Raw genomic sequence first — 19,615 nt, 5'->3', positions numbered from 1 at the left:
CATGCATATGTGTGTGCGTGTGATCAGTCTGTGTCGTGCTCTAGCTCAGACCCACGGGCATGGATGCCATGGGATTAAGTGACAGGGGCACAGATTTGTCTAATACACATAAGAAATCACTGTGGTCAGCACACTCGATATCCTCTCTTTGTGAGGATATTCTCACATATTAAGAGGATACCAAAATTCTTTGGGCCACTTACAGACTGTGCTGGGCCAAGAGTTAGAAGATCTCACCCAAAGTGTTTCCCAAGACGTGAGACCACCAGTCAGCTGCCTGCCATGGGCTGGCTCTTGGCCAGCCGTAAAGGCTCAGCAGCTTGGCTCTCCCTTGCCTCGCTCTGAGGGGCAGATGTTGGCTGTTCAGCTTCACTAAACCCTGCAGCTGGTCACCTTATGTTGTAACCAGATACATATGCACTTGTATCCCACATAGCTTCTGGTTTTGTTGAGGCTGTAAACAAAGTGAAAGACCTGGTAGACATTGTCCGGTCTGGCCTCTATCTCCAGTCACAGCCTGTCCCATCAGAGACAAGTCTGTGACTTGCCGCTCCTGGCTATCACATCACACAGGGATGGAGGAGGGTGGGTTGCCACTGATTTGTTTCAGATCCAAATGGGAGCCAAATGAAATAATTTCTAAGAGGCAAACATAAGTGGCAATAAACCAGTGCTTCAGCCTTTTCCTGTCACCTTACCAGAGCCTGGCAAGTCCCTGCTTGCACACCACATGTGGGTGTTTTGACAAACTTTAATCATCAGGGCAACTGGTACTATGTATACAGTGCTGCCTGATGCTAATGCAGTGGGATGACTTCATTCCATGTCCTGAGGCCTTGTTTAATCTCAAATTTATACTTGTCTGGGTGAGCTGCCTTGATCTTGTGGTGGAGACACACTCTACATTCATTCAGTTTGCACCATGTTGACTGACAGAGAGCAGATCTGGGCTCTCTCCCCTTCTCTCCATTTTATTGGCACAAATCGTGATACAGTTGCCAAATGATTTGGACCAAGGAACTCATCTGGCTGAAAATTAACCCTATTAAGAAACAGAACAGTTATTTCTCTGTGTGCAGTTTCCTGCTATTCTGCCTGTGCTTATGCCAGCTCCGGGAAGAGGCAGGTGTGATTAAGCAGGAGTGTGTGCTGACCCTCCTGGCAGCAGCTGAGGCCAGTGATCAGCTTGAGTATTTGCGTCATTATGGCCTAAGTTGCTCTGCATCCCTGGGAAAGTCACTCTGCTACCGTGTGCCCCCAGCTTCTCATCCGTAAAATGAAGTTTATAGCATTCCCACATTTTTGCAATGCATTTTAAGATCCATAGATAAAAGACTTTACATTACTGCAAAGTTCTCGTTGAGTTTGGTCAGAGCATATGCTATTGGCTTGGACTGGGAAGACCCTTAGCAACACAAATGTGTTTTGGTTTAAGTGTCAGGCATGAAGGATTGCTAATGTTCTGCTGTATCTCCATTTTATCCATGTTTATTTTTTTACTTTCCTAGTGTGAGTCATAACTTGCTTAATGACATATCTTAAGGATGAGTCTTTGGGATCAAACAAAAGTACTTTTGGGATGAGTCAAGATCAGGGTGTGCAGAGGGACAGGAGAGAACTATCAGTTACTGATATTATCTCTGTATTTTTTATTTTCCTTCCTGCCACAAAATGCTGTCCTTGAGAACGACAGAACTCATTTCTATCAAAAAAATGGTAGAATAAGGAGCTGCTTGATACCTGGGTAGTGTGACTGACAGTCCTACCTTTCTGTATTTTGCTTACATACACATATGATACTGAAGAAAAAAGTAACTGAAGTCTCAAACTTTGATCTCCTTTGCACCAGTACCATGTCAATTTAATAGAACTATACCAGGGCAAAAGAGGTGTGAAATCAGAATTAGGTACATTTGTATTCTACTCTGCTTGACTAATAATTGACCATTACAGATACTTCCTTTTAAATGCTGTTAGTTTAATTAGGTCTTTAAGTTTAATATAACCAGAAAAGCTGTTACGCCTGCATGGCCTGATGCTGGAGCTGTAACATCTGTTGAACTATTAAAGGAAAGAATCCACACCAGAGAGGAAGAGAAGTCACTAAAATTTAAGCAGATTGGAATTATAAATGCTCAGTATTGTTGAGTCTGCCTCTGCCCTTGTTTTTACATGAACAACTTCCACTCCTGATGTCAGGTGCACCATTGCGTGCTGTTTTACACTGTGTTATGTGCCGTATATTTCAGGTGCTGTGGGATGAGTATTGCCCTTTTGGGATCTGCTCATGCACGAGTTATGTACTTCAGAAAATTATCCCTTGGAGAAAAAGATAATTAAATGAATGCAGCCAATGTTCTAGGATTTAAGCTTTGGGGAGGATGAACAATGCTGGCTGAAGCAGCTAGTTCTGTTGCAGTCTGCCATACACTGAATTTGAGTGGGAGTTGTGCATTTCTTTTGTTTTGTGTTGCCATTTGGAAGATATCAGTTTTCTGGGGAAAGAATTACTAATAAAATGATACATCCTGTCATTCATTTGCTCTTTTTCCCCTTTACACAGGGTCACCCTGGACAATCTGGACCTAGAGGTCTGCCTGGCCTCGATGGCTGCAATGGTACCACTGGGAGTCCTGGCTTTTCTGGATCAGATGGGTTTCCTGGCCTGCCTGGGCTGCCTGTACGTCCCAACTCGAACATGGTGTTTGTAGTCACTAAGCCAGGATTTGCGTTTCGTGCCACTGTTGGAAAAGCAACTCCCAAGTACTTAGGATTAGCCCTAATAACCCAAAGTTTATTAGCATTGTTAGAGCTCAATATCATTATCTTATTGAAATTCCACTCTGAGGATACCGTTAATATCCTGTGAATTCAGTATGTTCCCACACCAAGTTATACCATTGTCACTGGCAGTATTCAAGCTAACTCAGAAGAAATCATGATAAAGTTTTTAAGCACCATGAAGTATCAAACATCTTCCACCTGACGTTTCAAATTAGTGAATGGTGATTCAGGAAAGGATGTTATCACATGTTCAAGTCTATGCATCAAGTATTGGATCCTTTCTTCAGGTTTTAAGGTAGCCAAACCCTTCAGTCTCATTGAGTCTCAGTAGGATTTACTTTCCAGGGTATGTGTTTTACTCTTGAAAACACTGTTCTACCAGGTTGGAGTTTTATCTGGCTTGCATTGGACACGTTAAAGTTAGGTCTCTAATCTATTCATCTGGGCTCCCTTCTTATAGAGAATGGTACTTGCGAGAGCACTTCTCTCCCTCTGCCTTTCAGGATGAATTATCTTTGAAGATGCCCATTTTTCTGCATTGACTGTAGAGGAAGTGAAGGTAGCTGCGTCATGCGCTACTTCTGTTTTAAGTGGGTAGGATTAGTTCTAAGAACTCCACTCTTAGATGCTGTGGGGAATTACAGTCCTTTATACAAGTACGTGGTTGTTTTTGCAGTGTAAGCAAAAAGTATTTGACTAAATATTAAAATATTAGACAAATATGTGAATATTTGTTCACGTTCAAAGCCTGATCTTAGAAGCACAGATTGTGTGACTAATCGTACGTCCTTTGCACATATACATGAAGAAGAGGAAGAAAATACAACTGGCAGATATAAATAATGCCATTTGTTTCAGCATTTCTAAAATGTCCTAAGACATCTTTACATGTCATCCAGACTTGAAATTCATATGATATTGAAAAATTCTGAAGCAATAAGACCAAATTAAAGTACTGCTTTCTAAAGTAGCTGATTTAATCATACCTGCTGCTCAAATTTCTATTTTGTAATGCTGTAGGATTGCATTTTTGGCAAGGAGAGCTGCTTGGATCAGCCAACCCCTCTGAAATTAGGTTGGCAATTAAATGAAATCACCTCAGATAATTTGGATGGGATGATTAAGATTAAAATAAATTGGGTAAACCTAGAATTAAAATGGCAGCTTTTTCAGAAGATTCATGCACTTTACCAGTTTTTTCTCTCATTGATTCTAAACAAAATTCAGTGATTCATAGTGTTAAACATGAGATAGAATCATAGAATGGTTTGGATTGGAAAGGGCTTGGCCTTGTGGAACTTCAGAAGGTTCACATAGGCCCACCCCTCCAGCCTGTCAAGGGCCCTCTGGGTGGCATTGATATACGTATGGCCAGGGCGGTGACACCATGTCAAACAGACTCAAATAGGATCTTAGAAGTCAAAGGCCTAAAATAAAAGGGAAATCTAATATAAACAGGAAAATACCAGAGAAAATGTTTGCAGAACCTTGTTTTTCTAAAGCCACTGGAAGTCTTTAAGTTCTCATAATACCACAGCTTCTTTGACAAAACTTCAGTCATACTTTAGCAGTTTATTGGAGCCAGCAGTTTGCCCTGTTCATTATGCTGGATATAAATTATTTCAAAACTAAATCAGTATTTTTTCCAGAAATTTATTTTTTAAATTTTTTTTGTTTTAAATCAGGGTCGTCCTGGCCCAAAAGGCCATAAAGGAGAACCTGTTTTTGCTCAAGGCAGTCTTAAAGGAATGAAGGTAAGACTTGTCATCATACAGGAGAAAATAGAGTACAAGAAACACTTTGATGTTCTGCAGGTTGCAGGGCTGATGCTGCAGGTTAGATTGCTCGTGATGTTAGACATGGGTATCGTGGGTATGTCTGGATGTGAAAAAGGCCGTATAATAACTTGAATAATGACAGCACAGAATGCTCTCAGAACTTGGAACTGCCAGGTCTTTGCAGAGATCTTGTTCATCCCATACTGGGATCCTGGGACATTGCTCATCCTGTTGCTGTTGAGTGTGGTTGCTGGTCCTTCGCTTGTCTCTGGAGAGTTAGCACCATTTGTTTGTGGTGTCCAACCATGGGTGTGAGGAATTTCCTCTAAGCTTATCCTGAGGTGTATGAGGGGGCATATGTGTTTCTAGATGCAGATGTAGCAAAGGAGAGGCCCTTCACCTACCCTCGGGACTTTCCTGTAACTTTCTTTGCACGTGCCAGGTCTGTTGAAATAAGAGCTCAGGAAACTTGCAAGTGCATGTTAAGATTTCTGCTGTGAGATCCCAGCTGCTTCCCAGTGTTTGTTGTACTGGGAGGTACTAGTAAGTAATCAGTTATGTTCTTGGTTTAAATACATGAATATCATATCCCACTCATAGTATTCCATCCTTTTCTGCTGTGAAGTCAGGATTTTACTTTCTCTGTTTAATAAGGACTTTGCCCTGAAATGTCTGTATCAAGTCTGTAATTTTATTTCCTGTACAGAAAATATAAACTCTGGATAGACAATTTCAATTTATTCTTCAGAGCAGTGAGGAGGTTCTTGAACATGCTCACGTAAAAGACTTGGTTCTTTGTTGCCTTGAAACAAACACTCACCAACTTACCATGGTTTTGATTTTTGCCAGAAATACTAGGTTTGGAATAAATCTACAAAGGATTCAATACCTCTTGTCATACTGAGTTCAGCAGTATTTATCAGCCTCGTGCTTCATTAAATATTGAAAATATTAAGACATTTATTCTGTCATATAAGGCCCCTCACACCGACTTGGTTGGTCAAAATTAAAAACTTTGCTGGAATTCTACCCACGTTATATACATTCACAAGTTGGTAAAAGTTAAATAGATCTGAACTTATTTACTTCAGTTTTTATGGGAAATATAGGTAATTTGGTGTAGTAATTATATGCTTTTACCTATTTTATTATGGTTTTGTAATGGAAGTTTTTATAGTGTATTTTCCAGGGTTTTTACAAGTAATAACATCTTTTTTCACTTCAGTTTCTCTTGTTACCATAAATAAAATGGTTGTAATTTCTGAGGGTTTTGGAATCTGTCCATTACCCAATTTAAATATGGAAGCGGAGGTGTCAAAATATTTTCCCATTTACACTTGATCTAATATTAACTAACAGCAGGATTTCTATTTATACAAAACTTAATTTTCCTTATAGTTTGTTGCAATAATGTAGTGTAATTTTTATTCATGCATTTATAATTTTAGGGAGAAAATGGTCTTCCTGGATTGGATGGAATTTCTGTAAGTTATTAATTTGGGGAATAATGATTTTAAAGAATATCAAGTAGGTAATTTTTCTGTAGGTATTGGTTCTTAAGGAAACTTTTCAAAGTAGTGGGCCATGTATTATATGTGTGATACCAGTAGCACAAGCAATTCCAGCTTTGTAATGGTATGAGTGGATCCACATTATAGTAGAGGAATTCTGATTTTTGCTCTTACCTCTTCCATTTTTCCTTTTTCAAGTCAAACTCCCTTTTACCATTGAAGTCTGCAACTTTGGTTTTGAAAATACATCTAATAATATGAAATGGATTGTTACGGGATTTGATTTGGCATACTCAATTAGGGGATATCACTTAATGTTTCCTGAGACTTACTTTATGTTTGGTTGGGGTTTGATGGGTTAAGTGCCACACATCCTGTATTTGTCCTATGTTCTTACAGGGCCCAAAAGGTTTTCCAGGTCCAATAGGTTCTGTGGGCCCTATAGGATTACCAGGTTTGCAGGTAAGAGACCTCAACTGTTGCACTTGTTGACAGAACAGTTCAAAACGTTGACAGTTTTCCCTCCTTGTGTCATGACAATGAGCACGTGTGTGTGCAGCTAAGAGGACTGAGCACAGCTGGCTTCAAGCATAGAGTACTTGAACTTGGGTGGTTTAATCTAATCACAAGAGGAAAGGCTCCTCTCTGGAGCAGTGCTCAGAGCAGCAATTGTGACTGAGTGCTCCAGCAAAGCCCTGGAGTGCTGACTGCAAGCACTACATTATACTGTTGTGAGCACTTCCTCATCTTGGGACTAGAGGGAATATGCTCACCTCTGCGTGTTTGGAGCCTTTGTCATCTTGATATATGCAAAGGAGTTGCTTTTTCAAGATACTACAATTGGCAGAGGTAAAACTGAACTACCTGTTTGTTGCTTTTAAATTGAAGTTTGCTTTTAATTAAACCACCGTACCAAGGGCTATGTTGTCTATTATAAATAGAGTGAAGACTTGAATATCATGTGTATCAGTTGCTTTTGCTTTGTGGGCAAGAGGTGAAAGTTCAGGAACCACTGCAGATCCCAGTATTGTTCCAATAGTATGCATCCTAATTAAGTCAAAAGAAATAAAATCTTGATCTTGTTCACATTTAGGGTCCAATGGGTCCCCCTGGGCCACCAGGTCCAAAAGTAAGTACCTATCTTTCCTGTCTTCTTTCTACACCTGAGTGTTAGCTTTTTTAACAGTGCTGTGGGCGTAGATGATAGTGATGCTGTTGTTGCTGTTGTTTCATTATTAATTCATCATTGTTTGTTTTTTTTCTCTCCTAGGGCAACATGGGATTAGGCTTTCAAGGAGAGAAAGGAGAAAAGGTAGGTAAAACTTGTTCTGTTATGGAAAGAGCATGAAGTGATACTCCAGTGTTCCGTCATAGGTTGATCCTCTAGAAAGTGGGTAGATTGTAGCATTTTTGTCTTTTCCTTTTTCTTTTCTTGTCTTGGACTTATTGACAGTCCAAATACTAAAGAGTCTTGCTAGCTCACAAAAAAAGGATGGGAGCTTTTTCTGGATGAAGAGGGGGAAGGGGAAAATCTCAATTCAGCGCATAGTTGCATAGTTTCTAGACATGAGGTCCTCAGACATCTTTTGAATCTCTGTCTTTCAGTTTCTTTGGACCTTCACCTCTTGTATTGAATTATTCTACTGACTTCATTGATTTTGGCTTTCATAATGTTTTTTGGGTAGACTGATGTGTAATTTATAGTCTCACAATCCTAAATGGGTGTCCTGCAGTCTGTGTGAGAATTTACACTGGCATAATGGGGCTTCTCAAAGTTCTCAATTTGGGACTTGATTCTGCTGCTGTTAAAGTTGGTTCTCAGCTTTCTACACTTCTAATTGTTTCTTGTCATCTTTTCTTTCCTATTTCTCCCTGAAGTTTTTCTGTAATCTTTTCCTGTTGATTCAAAAGCTGAGCTTTTTTTTTAATTTTTTTTTTTTCTGTTCATGTTAATTTTCAGTCTGATCTTTTAACTTGCGTGACCAAACTCCTGTGCCAGCATTCAGGCACACAGATATTATGTACATGGGATATAATTCGAATGGCTCTCTTTTGATCCACAAGCCACTTCCATAGGAAATCAAATGTGTTTTGGCTATATTAATAGCTGCTTCTTTTGCCAACAGGGTGATGTAGGGCTGCCTGGCCCTCCAGGTCCCCCACCATCCACTGGAATACTGGAATTCATGGGATTTCCAAAAGGGAAGCAAGGAGAAAAGGTCTGTGAATTCAGTTTACAAACCCTCCCCCTCCACATGCTCCTTCATTCAAGGCTGAATGAAATTACTGGAGAGTGAGGGCTGTTGTATTTCCAAATCAAAACAATTTTCGGTACTAGTTTAATCTGCCAGGTGGCTATTGAATAAAAATCTTCTTAGCTCAGAACATTGCGGACCACTGGAGAATGCATACATCTCAGAAAGATAAATCTGAAAGCTATTTAAAGTTTTTAATCATTAATCATAATAATAAACAAACCATAGTTTTTTTCTGTTGGACCTGTAAAATTGTGTCAACTGAAGGAAAAAAAAAAACCCATTTAGAAAAATAAATAAGAAGCTCTCCAGCTCTTTTGCTTTGGTTATGATGCACACTACTCTGAAATAGAGGGATTTCTCTCCTTTACTTTGTTATCCTGGCATTTAATGAGATACATACTTAGGTCATCAGTGTTTTTATAAAAACTGTATGCATCTCAAGTTAAAAATTCTCTACATGCATGAAATTTAGGCATACTGAATTAACCTGGGACCTATACAGGCTGGTTTGGGAGCCCAGTCTGAGCTTGCCTAAGCCCCTGCATAAGTCGTAAGAGTTATTGTCTTGCTTGGTGGAGTTACATTAGTGTGAGGTGGGATTCAAACAAGCGGCTCACTCTTGAATTTGTAAGCAGGGTTATGAAGACATTATGGTATCTCATCATTTGTTATTTTGCTGCTTTCCATGAAGTACTGTGTGTGTTCCAGTTCCTTAGATGACAATATGAAATGTGTCTAGTTTGATTTCTAAGAGTGGAGGACAGGAGAACGGTTCCCAAGTAGTGGTCTTTGAAGCATGGGCAGTGGTCACAGACAATCTGTGGCATGCACCAGCACTGTGCTGAGACACACTATGTCTGGCACATCATGACACAAATGGAGTGTACTTGCGACAAACAAATTACAAGACCTTACTTTGGAAGTCAGAAACGTGATGGGTGGATTGGGGAAAGTCTTGCTTTCATGGGCACAGTGATTTATTGTGTTTACCTCTTCCCCTTGTCAGGGTGTGCCAGGCCCTCAAGGACTCCCTGGAGACAAAGGATTGCCTGGCATTCCGGTAAGGACAGAGGAGGTTTTTTAATATAGCCCTAATATGGATTAGATGGTTTAACATCCTCTGAATAGCTCACAAGGTCTCTACAGGAGTTTTTAGGTACCAGAGTACTTTGAAAATCTGATTAAAAAGTCCACAAGAATTTTTGAAGAGTGTAATTGTAATCTGCAGATACAAAGAAGATAATGCTGTCCTACTATAGGTGTTACCAAGCATTCATCATTTCAGTACATGTAATCTGCAGAGACCTGCAAGTAGCCATACCCTTTACATGACCACTTGATGGCAGTGTTTCTTGGTGTCCCATAGAGAGCTAGACCTTTTTTTAAGCAGTCTAATTTTTATTCCCTTAATTATGTCTAAACATATTTTTGTTATTTTACTTTAAAGTTATAAAGCACATGCAGATCTTTCTGTCTGTCTTTATATGTCCAATTTTAGAATGGGCTTTTTAACATTAGTGCTTATATACTCAGGAATGTGTAGCATCTTCTCTGTATGAATCAAGAACAACAATTTATCCCTGGATTCCAGAGAACTATTTCCCAACTTATAACCTTTTGTAAACACAGGTTTAAGAAGTTCAGGGAATAAATATTTTGTGGAACTTCTGACTAGTAAGATAAATTGTTTGCCAGTTTCTTGAATGTACAGATGTTCTTCACAGAAAGACGTGCAAGAAAAACCTGTACATGAAGCACAGTTTGTTATTAGTCTTTCTGGACATGTTCCATTGTGTGCATGTTTAGCTTCATGCATCACAAGAAGCCCATTGAAGCTGATGGGTTTGAACATATGTGTGAACTTAACCACAGCCATAAGATATTTCAAGATTGAAGCTTGAAAATTGCTTAACTACTGTAACTCTCGCTGAAATTAAATCCTGGTGTTCTATCTCTGGATTTGATATTTCTTGCTGACTGGGAAAACCACCAAATGTTGAGCATGAAAATGCTTGCTTTGTGTCATTCTTAGGCTTTGGAAATGAAAAAGAGTAGCAGCAGAAATACTCAGTTCCCCTTGTTTCTCTGTTGTACTGTTTATATTAATAGATGGATTTGTGCTCATTTTGTCTTAGGGCTGTGCTATTCAACTCCAGACAGATCACTGATTTAATGTTAATATTTTTCCTCAGGGTTTTGGAGGTGTTGGGGAAAAAGGAGAAAAAGGTGTGCCTGGATTACCGGGTGCCAGGGTAGGTAACTTTACAAAGTCCTTAAATGCCTGTTCTTAAACACATGAAATGGGCCTTTCATCAACAAAAGCATTCTCAAAGCTGGTAGGACTCTCAGGCATAGGACTGGGTCCCATAGTAGCCAGCACCACACGACGACAGAACCAATAGATAGTACTTATCTCAGTAAAGCTGCAGATTAAAGGTGAGATGAAAGATATATACAGACAAGGCAGCCCAAGAAAATCATGCAGAAGTATTTAGTGGAGGGCTTGATACTGCAGGGCCTGTGTTTTTCCAGTGTTTTTGAAAGCTTCACAGAAAAGGAAGCTTGCAGGAAGACCAAATGAAGGCAATAAAGAGGCCTTGCAGGGGCTTTAGGGAGCTCTTAACTAGTGCCAGAATCAGCCGTAAGAGAACACAGATACTTGGGGAAGAAATGGGAAAGCTGGTGTGCTCAATCACATGCCAGCCATAGATTCTTAAACCGCCATGACCTGCAGAGATGTGCTTATACACAACAAGAAGACCAAGACATTCTGTTCTGCATGTGAGGAATAAATTCTCAAGATACTGTTAAGTTTCATGGCCTTATAATTGCAAACTACCCACCTAACTTCCTAGTAAGTTACAACAGCATGACTTCAAAAGACAGTGGTGAAAGAAGATAAAATGTCTTTTATCGGTTATTCAGCTGAATTCTTTCAATTATGATCCTTAATATTTGGGAGATGTGGGAAGTCAGTGGTAGCTTCTCCTTTTACCTTTTCACGCTTTGATGATGAGGTATTGGAGCTTGATATAATAAGACCAGATTGGAGTCTCTGAAAGTTAATGTTTTTTTGCTGTTCTAGGGTCTTTTGGGACTGGATGGATCTGATGGGATTCCAGGGAGAAAGGTGAAATTTCTTTTTTTGAGTGTACTTACATTTACAGAAACCATCTAACTGCTTAAGATCTGCTGACTTCCTTATCTAGTGGCTCCAAGTTCTCTGCAGCTGCCTTATTGAACTAGTGAGAGCTAACAAGGAAGTCCATGTAAAACTCTAGATCCCTTTAACTGTCTTTCTGGTTATCCCTATGTATTCAGAGGACCATCTTCACAGATTGGAAATTGTACATTCCCTCCTGGAACAATCAGGTCTCCCACTCTTCCCCTTTTGTGGGTGGAAATGGCCAGATGATCAAGTGGCTAAAAATGTGTTAAAGCCCTTCCATTTGCAGATACAGCAGTGGAAGTTGTTCAAGAAAGCAACTTTTGGAAATACAGTTTACATTTTGCAGCCTGGAATACAGTCACTTTCTTGCATATTTTCTTTTATGTATGTCCTTCTCAAGATATACTGAAGGTGCTGGTATCTCTAATATAATCTAATTAATATCTGTATGTTAAAATTATATGATTAAAACCAAGCCCTTTATGCCAAGTTTCTCAACAGTACTGTGTATGGGCTATATTGCGGCCTACAGTTGTCCAAGGCTTCAGAATCACAGGCAAGGTTTCAAGTTAAGGTTCCCTGCTCCAGAGCTCTTGGAATATCCCATTTTGTCTGCAGTGGCAGTGGGATTTGCAATCCATACTGGGACAGGTTTAATACATTACCCAACATAGAACAGTAGATCATTTCTGTGTAGATTCCCAGGCACACACCCAGAAGGAGAATTTTGGTGTCCCTGAGAGTGCTACCAGGAAATGGATAGCTGGAGAGCTGGATCTCCCAGTGTCACCTCAAATGTTTTGGTGCCAATAATTTGTTGGAGGGGAAATAGAGTAGAGGGAACAGTGTGGGGGACAAGGAAAATAATGTTCTAGACTCTTCACTCCACAAGCATTTCTACGATTCTGTGAGAATTCCAAAGTGTCTTCCTGATTTGAACATCCTCGTGCCTGCTCACAAGTTCTCACCATCTTTAGAGCACAAGGATGTCTACAGGAGCTGTGGTATTTTGTGAGTGCTGAGAAATTGATGCCATCAGTTTTTTCTTCTGCAAATGCTTGGTAGGACAATGCATTACGTTTGTGATTCAAGTCCAGGAACTGCAGATGTCTCAGCTAACAAATAACACCACTGTGTAACAGTGTTCCTGTGTGTGACTTTGCAGGGTCATCCAGGTGTTCCAGGCTATCCAGGGCTGGATGGAGTTGAAGGCATAAAGGTAACTTCTCACATGAAAATACTCAAGCATTGCTCTTTTAAAGATGCTTGCATGAATAAATAAATTACCATTACCCCAATCAAATATCTTCTTTGTGTCTGTATAACTGCAATTTTCAGTATGTCTCAGTTACTCATTTACTTTATTTTTAAGGATAAAACTGAGTGGTTGCTGAACTATGAACACTTGGCTATGTTAATACCTTTATAATGTTCCTTCATGTAACTTCATGACTATGGTCTCCTTTATCCTTACACCATAGCCATAGTTACTGGACAATTGAGGCAAGATTAGATAGAACTAAGTGGATATTAAGATAGTTGCCAAGGCTACGTGAAGTCTGAGATCACAGATCTTCAAGTATTGACAAGTCTGAAAATAATGTGCTCGATTTTTCCTGTTGGAGATAGGCAAAACATAGCAGTCGTTTTCTGGGTATCTCACAACTTGGGCAGTCAGACATCTGGAAACTGAGTGGAAAATGGTTGGATCTCATAGTTTGCTGTGAAAAACACTCATCTGTCACCGAGATTGGTATATGGTTGGCAGACATGAAATGCAAGTACTGAAAGGTTTTTTCGTGCAGAGCACATGCGAGAAGGAGCAGTAGAGGTTTATGCACAGAGGAGTATTACTGGAAGAAGCAACAGCGTTTGCTGCCTTGGCTCACTGCATGGTGTTTATGCTATAAATATGATGGCAATTTGCAAACAGGTAGATGTTGCACTTGCTGTTTCAAAGAGGTTTTGATACAGTGTTAGAGCGAGAGGAAGGAATGATGGTGCAGTTTGTCACAATTTGCGTGTTCTACCTGTGTGGTTTTATGGAGGGATCCATTTTCATGGAAGCTCCTATTATTCAAATTCAGAATTCCAAGGCAACGGATAGCTGCAGTGATGAATGTTTTTAAAAATGGGTATGTTCGTAGCAGGTCTCTGCCTTTTACCACAAGGTGAACAAATATGATCTCCCTGATATTGGTCAATATGCTGATATGATAATTGCTCTCCAGTACACGTGGTCTGTATATACATGCCTGTGCTTCCTATTGAGGTGACGGGATGCCTTCAGAGGATAGCTGGATAGTCACAGACACTTTATCTGAAGCAGCCATCAGTTTTGTCAGGCAGGAAGTAGGTGTCCGGACAGCAGGTGATTGTGAATAGCAGAAGAACAAAGTGAATTCTTCACCAAGACAAAGATGACGATTAGTCAGTGAATGTACACAGGTGTTGCTCCCATAACACAGTCTGTTTCCTGACAAGCTGTCTTCCCTTCCATCACCCATCTGAATGTGGCATCAATCTGTTTTCTTCTAACAGGGTGAATTAGGTGACATCGGTCCCCCAGGCCCTCCTATCGTTATTGACAGGGAAGGTGTAGTCATTTCAGGTACACATTTCCATTTTGTTTTGGAACTCGTCTAAAGCACTTTTTCGATCCAACTTTCATTCTTACTGTATTTTACCACTTTTCCACATTGTGTATTGGGTCTAACCCATCCCTTGTTATTTTTTCTTTAATTTCTATGTTGCTGGCATAGAGGTATGTTAGGTCCCAATGCCGTCCCCACATTGCAGAATTGTATGTTCCAAGGCAGAATGAAATTTAGTGCCTGGGAGGCTGACTGTGTGTGAGCTGGGGAAGTGCTGTGTGGCTACCTGTGTGTCTGTCTTCAGTGTACCAAGGAAAAACGTCTTGCTTGCGTTGCTTGGAAGTGGGTGCTCTGAATGTCATCCCACTATTATTTGTCATTCAATGTGATAAGAATATTGTTGAGAAAATGAGCTTAATTAATGCCACAGCTGAATGAGGCCTGGATTGGAACAGTATCTGAAGCTATATAGGTAAGGGGACAAATTGTGTGATCTCTCCTATTCTTCCTCTTTCACATGCAGTCAAGTTTGAAACAACCTCTAAGAGGTCAGGAGGAATTTTCCACCATTATTTTTATCTTTGACTAACAGGCTTACAGCTAATGGCTTTGCAACCTTTCCTGTCAATGAGATTAGTGGCCACCAGGGTAGTTGACTGAACAGAAATTTCAGCAGAAATTCTCTTGAGATTTTCCTCCTTTTTTTTCTGTATTTGTCTAATAGGTGCCCCGGGTGACCCTGGAAACCCAGGAATACCTGGTCCTCCAGGAGACGAAGGGATCAGTGGTTTACCAGGCCTTCCAGGAGCTCCAGGATTTCCAGGCCTGGAGAGAGGTAAAGCAGCTGCTAACACTGCCCTTAACAGGCTGTTTTCCGTGTTTGTTGCTGAGAAGGCTCTGGTTAGTGGCCTAGAGATGGTGAAGGTGTTGGAGCAAGCCTCTCCCTGCTCCCTCAGCAGACTGCTGTATGAGACATAGGAGGCAGGGATGACACACAGGGAAACCAAGTATGTTGACTTGGATGGGAGCAGAATTAGTCCCACAATGATTACAGCCCAGGTAAATCTTCAGGTGTGAATATTTGGTGTAGTAGTGTACACAGGAGGTTGATTGATTGATTTCCATTTCAAATGAGTTTACTGCCAGTACCTTTCCTACATTTTAAATAATAGCAAATGTTTTGAAAATTATTTTTTTTAAATGACTTTTCATATTTGCAATAGAGAGCTAACAGATTGGATAGATAAACCCCGTGTAGGTGGAATTCATTTATCCCATCAAAGATCTCACTTGAAAGTTTCTCTGTCACTTGAATGTCACCTGTGAAGTCTGGGCCTGCACTGATCCAGGGACTAGGAACTACTAGGAACTCACTCAAAGAAAATCGGAAAATAAATAAACTGCAGTCTTACATCGTTAATTGTCTTAACTGATCAGTGGGACTTAAATGCAGCTTTGTGAAGTTTTTTGGGTGAGCAAAGGAGTGTGTAAATGGGAGCCCTTGGTGCCTCCAATTAGTAAAGTTTCCTTTGTGTGCAATTATAACTTGTTCTGTGCTAACATGGTTGTAGTTCAGGGCACAACAGTAATTTTTCATAACATTAAAAATAATAGAATGTGTTTGCTGCTGGAGAAGAGCTACTCATTGTGTCATTGCTGTCTAGATGGAATGGGCCCTGGAGGGTCTCCAGGTATTCCAGGTGTGAAGGGTGAAGTGGGAGAACCAGGAAGAGCAACAATTGGATTACCAGGCACTCCCGGCAGAGAAGGTTTACCAGGTCTACCAGGAGCACCAGGATTGCCTGGTTCACCACGTATGTATATTTTTAATATTTAGATTTAGAATGAAACAAGACAAATAGCAGCTTATGTATTTATTTCTTCAACAGTGAGGATTATTCATCTGTAAATCTTAAATGTTTGGTTGACACCTCATTGTGATGGTAACTCACAACCTTAAATCTATATATGAGCAGCCACCCCTCTGAAGTAAGAAAATACAGCTAATTATTGTTAGAGTGGTAGCCTGAGAGACTGAAGCACAAGGTTGTGTAGACACAATTTATGACACAGAGGACTTTGAAGTTCTGGGCTAGTCTCCTACTGGCTTAGATAAAGAATAGACCATGACCTTATGAGCTTCTGGGGTTAAGTCTTGTGAGTAGGTGTTTTGGGCACCAGGAGTCAGATAGGATGCCTGAAGAGACAGTTTTTAGACCTAAAGAAATGTGATTTTAGTTTTACATGTTCATTTGTATGGATTCCCTGATTGGTTAATTATGCATTGTTTTGTTTTTCTCAGAAATTCATTATTACATGAAAAGTGTTGACTTTACACAAACCTTATATTTTACCGTTCTGCCATAAACAGAATTCTAACAGCCTTTTTTATTTTTGAGAGCTAGCCTTTTAAAAGAGGGCAGACTCCAGTGACGGAGCCAATAAGCATGGTCTGATGAAATGATTTTCTGTGGAGAAAAAATAATTACTCTCTTATCAATAGCTGTTTGCTAGTCAAACCTGGCTCATTTTTTCTGCAGAGTCTGTAAAGCTCTTGTAGCTGTTTTTTGCTGATGGTTGCAGTTTGTTTCCATGGCACATCAGAGGGGTGCTGGTCAGCACTCCATCTCACTGTTGTCACGGAGGGAAAGGGTTTTCAGACACTGGAGTTTTAGATTGTGTAAGACCACTTTCCACTGCTGTTTCTGTCAGCTCATGTTTCATTCTCTTCAGCATATAAAGAGATGTAGAAAATAATCCTGCAGTTATAAAGTGAACAAAAGGGAAAGTCCCTTTGACCTTTTTTTTTTGCCGTTTAGTCTCTTTCCTGAGCTACAGCAACTTAATGAGAAGTCAAGGAACTCTGCAGAAGGCATGCAGCAGCAGCTGTCATATATGTTACCTTCTGTGTCAACAGAAAAGGCAACGGCTAGTGATCACAATCACCAATACACTGATTTGTCCCTTCGGCTTCTGTCCATATGAGTTTCAGCTTCTCCCAGGGCTGTAAAGGTGCCTCTGCCATGAACAAAGTCATTTGCTCTTCTTTATGAAACCTGTTCGTATGTTTGGTTATTTCTTTGGCTAACTGTTAAGTCTTTGAAAAAGTGCAATGGCAGAGCAGTAGAGGAATGAAACTCTGATGCATCCACATCATGGGAGCTTTTGCTTTTCTGTGTGAGAAGCGAGAAGCAAACATAAGGCAGAGGACTGCAGCCTGTGATACCGACCAGGTTCCATCTCCTTGTGTAACTTCCTCAGTTGCAGTTTGATCGGATGCCGTTTCTGTCAGTTGCGTAACTCACATTGTAAGTATTTAATGAGCTGGAAATCTAGCCTTCTCATGGCTTTTGTTTGTCTTCTTTCTGCATATAGGCCCTTCATTCCCACCAGACACTATCCTGGATGGAAGGACTGGGCCCCCGGGGGAGCCTGGACAAAGAGGGCTGCCGGGAGCTTTGGGTCCAAAGGGGTACAAAGGTAATTGGCTCTTGTTTTGAGAGACCCTTTTAGCTCTCATTGGACCTCAGGAAGATATTTACACGTGGTTAATATCCTAAGAGGTGAGATGGAAGTATCTTTATGACAAATCATGAGAGGTTGAGATGGATTAAAGGAGCCAACAGCCTTTACAATTTAGAGAGAGCTGTGCCCAGCACTTCCAGCAAAATCCTATTTCCTTCTTCCTACTCTGCTCAGGCAAATAAGCAGATAAACATCTCATACCCATAAAATTAGCTAATGAAGTTATATTTTAAAGCCATAAGACATAATGAGACTTAAAAATAAAATCTTGTTAACTGCTTTTTGCACTATAGGCTGAAAATGACAGAGAAACTTAATTTTATTCTCCCCTGTGCTAAAAATTGTGAGAATTTGGATCTTAGTATGTGACAGAACCAGCAGCAAAAGCCGTGATGATGCAGACATCACTGTGCTTTGTGATTATTTGGATCCATGGCCAGTTACAATTCAGGGAAGTATAAAGATATACAGCTGAGGGTCATTGTAACCCACTGTGAATAGGAGTATGGATTTGCTTTCTCTGACATATAACTATCTCTTTAAAAAACTGCAAGCCTTCTGTCCTAAAACTCTCCTAAAACCATCTGTTTAGGAGAGTCTGAACCTTTTGGAAGAGGTTGAGAAGTGATGAGGTCCATGCTGTACATGGTGACGGGCATTGCACAGAAGTTAACCTGGACAAAGCCTGAGTTCCACTTGCTTGACACTCGCATCACCTGAGCCGAGTAGACACAAAATCAAATCATATGATAATGGCTTTGTGCTAATTGAGTCAAATACTGCTTTTAGAGCTCTTGCAACTGAAAAAGGGTCTTTTTCCAAATGAAACTGAGTTTGGAGTGTTGACTGTATTTTCCAGGGGAGGCAGGTGATTGTGCTTGTGATGGAGGAGTTACAAGAGCTGGTCTAAAAGGCATTTCAGGTCCACCAGGTCCATCAGGAAGCCCTGGCGTGCCTGGGATTAAGGGCATTGGTGGAGACCCAGGCACTGTGGGTGCACCAGGACTGCGAGGCCCTTCGGTAAGGCAGGAGGAGTCTATATTGGTTGTAATGGAAAAAAGTGGGTTGTAATGGAGAAAAAGTGCCATGTGCAATTGCTGATGTTGGTTGTAGTGAAAGCAGAACACATTTTTTTTTTATAATTTCTTCTACTTGTTTGGATTTAAAAAAAAAAAAAAAGCAACCCAGAAACTGATTTGTGAGAAGAAGCTGAAAGTAGAGAAATTATCACCTATGAAAAATGGGAGAAGAAATGGTTCTTAATTTCTGAGAACTGCATGTTTAGCAGTCAAGGGAAATACAGTAACAATTATTTATCCCAGGGCTTCTTGGCTGTAAGTAAACATGGATTAGACCCAGGGTTCTTCCTAAGTGAGGGCTGGTTGGGGAAGCAGATATACATCTGCATGGAGAGAAGACCTGAAAAATTGACTGGTGAGGTCTTTTCACATCATTGCTCATAGCTATAAAAACTGTGTGCCATAGATGCAGCCTCCTTCTCAACTATTGTATGCTAAATACATTAGTGAGAGTTGAGCTGGGTTTTTTATGAAACAGCAACCATAGCAAACAGGATTTTCCAAAGTGCTGAGCATTGCTTATTGGCAGTATTTACTTTTGAAAATCATAGTCCGTAAAGATACCAGTCTTTTGTCTTCAGAGTATCTTTATCAGTGTCAGTAAATGCAGCACACCAAGCAATAGGGAAGAAGATTCAGTACTTGGATCCTGTTATATCATGAGTGATGTAATGCTTCCAGGTGCCATCCAAGATTGCTGTCATTATCGTGCTATATGTATTCCAGGGTTTGGCTTTCCAATGAAACATTTGGAAATCATCAGACTGCCTCTTTTTTTTTTCTCCCCCCCCCCCCCTCTTTTTTTTTTTTTAAAAAAAAAAAAAAAAAAGAGAAAAATGCGCAGCAATATTTCCTATTTACACCTTCTGATGCGGTTGTCAATTTTATTATTGGTGCAGCTTTTATATTTTATTGCA

General features: G+C 40.2%; 1 protein-coding gene across 3 annotated transcripts in view; it reads left to right on the top strand.

Annotated features, from left to right (window-relative positions):
* The window catches only part of COL4A6 (collagen, type IV, alpha 6), a 131,905-nt gene that overhangs the window by 87,356 nt on the left and 24,934 nt on the right, over positions 1 to 19,615 (top strand). For 2 of the 3 annotated variants that reach the window (XM_014955015.1, XM_014955014.1), the window contains exons 6-21: positions 2,564 to 2,680; positions 4,470 to 4,538; positions 6,011 to 6,046; positions 6,473 to 6,535; positions 7,167 to 7,202; positions 7,344 to 7,385; positions 8,200 to 8,292; positions 9,338 to 9,391; positions 10,524 to 10,583; positions 11,417 to 11,461; positions 12,666 to 12,719; positions 14,042 to 14,111; positions 14,819 to 14,929; positions 15,759 to 15,908; positions 17,470 to 17,574; positions 18,479 to 18,639. In XM_014955015.1, coding sequence (XP_014810501.1) covers positions 2,564 to 2,680; positions 4,470 to 4,538; positions 6,011 to 6,046; positions 6,473 to 6,535; positions 7,167 to 7,202; positions 7,344 to 7,385; positions 8,200 to 8,292; positions 9,338 to 9,391; positions 10,524 to 10,583; positions 11,417 to 11,461; positions 12,666 to 12,719; positions 14,042 to 14,111; positions 14,819 to 14,929; positions 15,759 to 15,908; positions 17,470 to 17,574; positions 18,479 to 18,639 — 1,266 coding nt within the window. The remainder of the gene's footprint in view (positions 1 to 2,563; positions 2,681 to 4,469; positions 4,539 to 6,010; positions 6,047 to 6,472; positions 6,536 to 7,166; positions 7,203 to 7,343; positions 7,386 to 8,199; positions 8,293 to 9,337; positions 9,392 to 10,523; positions 10,584 to 11,416; positions 11,462 to 12,665; positions 12,720 to 14,041; positions 14,112 to 14,818; positions 14,930 to 15,758; positions 15,909 to 17,469; positions 17,575 to 18,478; positions 18,640 to 19,615) is intronic. The other variant, XM_014955017.1, reaches the window with a different exon arrangement.

This window comes from Calidris pugnax, unplaced genomic scaffold (genome assembly GCF_001431845.1).
Source record: "Calidris pugnax isolate Ruff unplaced genomic scaffold, ASM143184v1 scaffold38, whole genome shotgun sequence".
Classification (NCBI taxonomy): Eukaryota; Metazoa; Chordata; class Aves; order Charadriiformes; family Scolopacidae; genus Calidris; species Calidris pugnax.
This window is presented reverse-complemented; position numbering and strand designations above follow the sequence as displayed.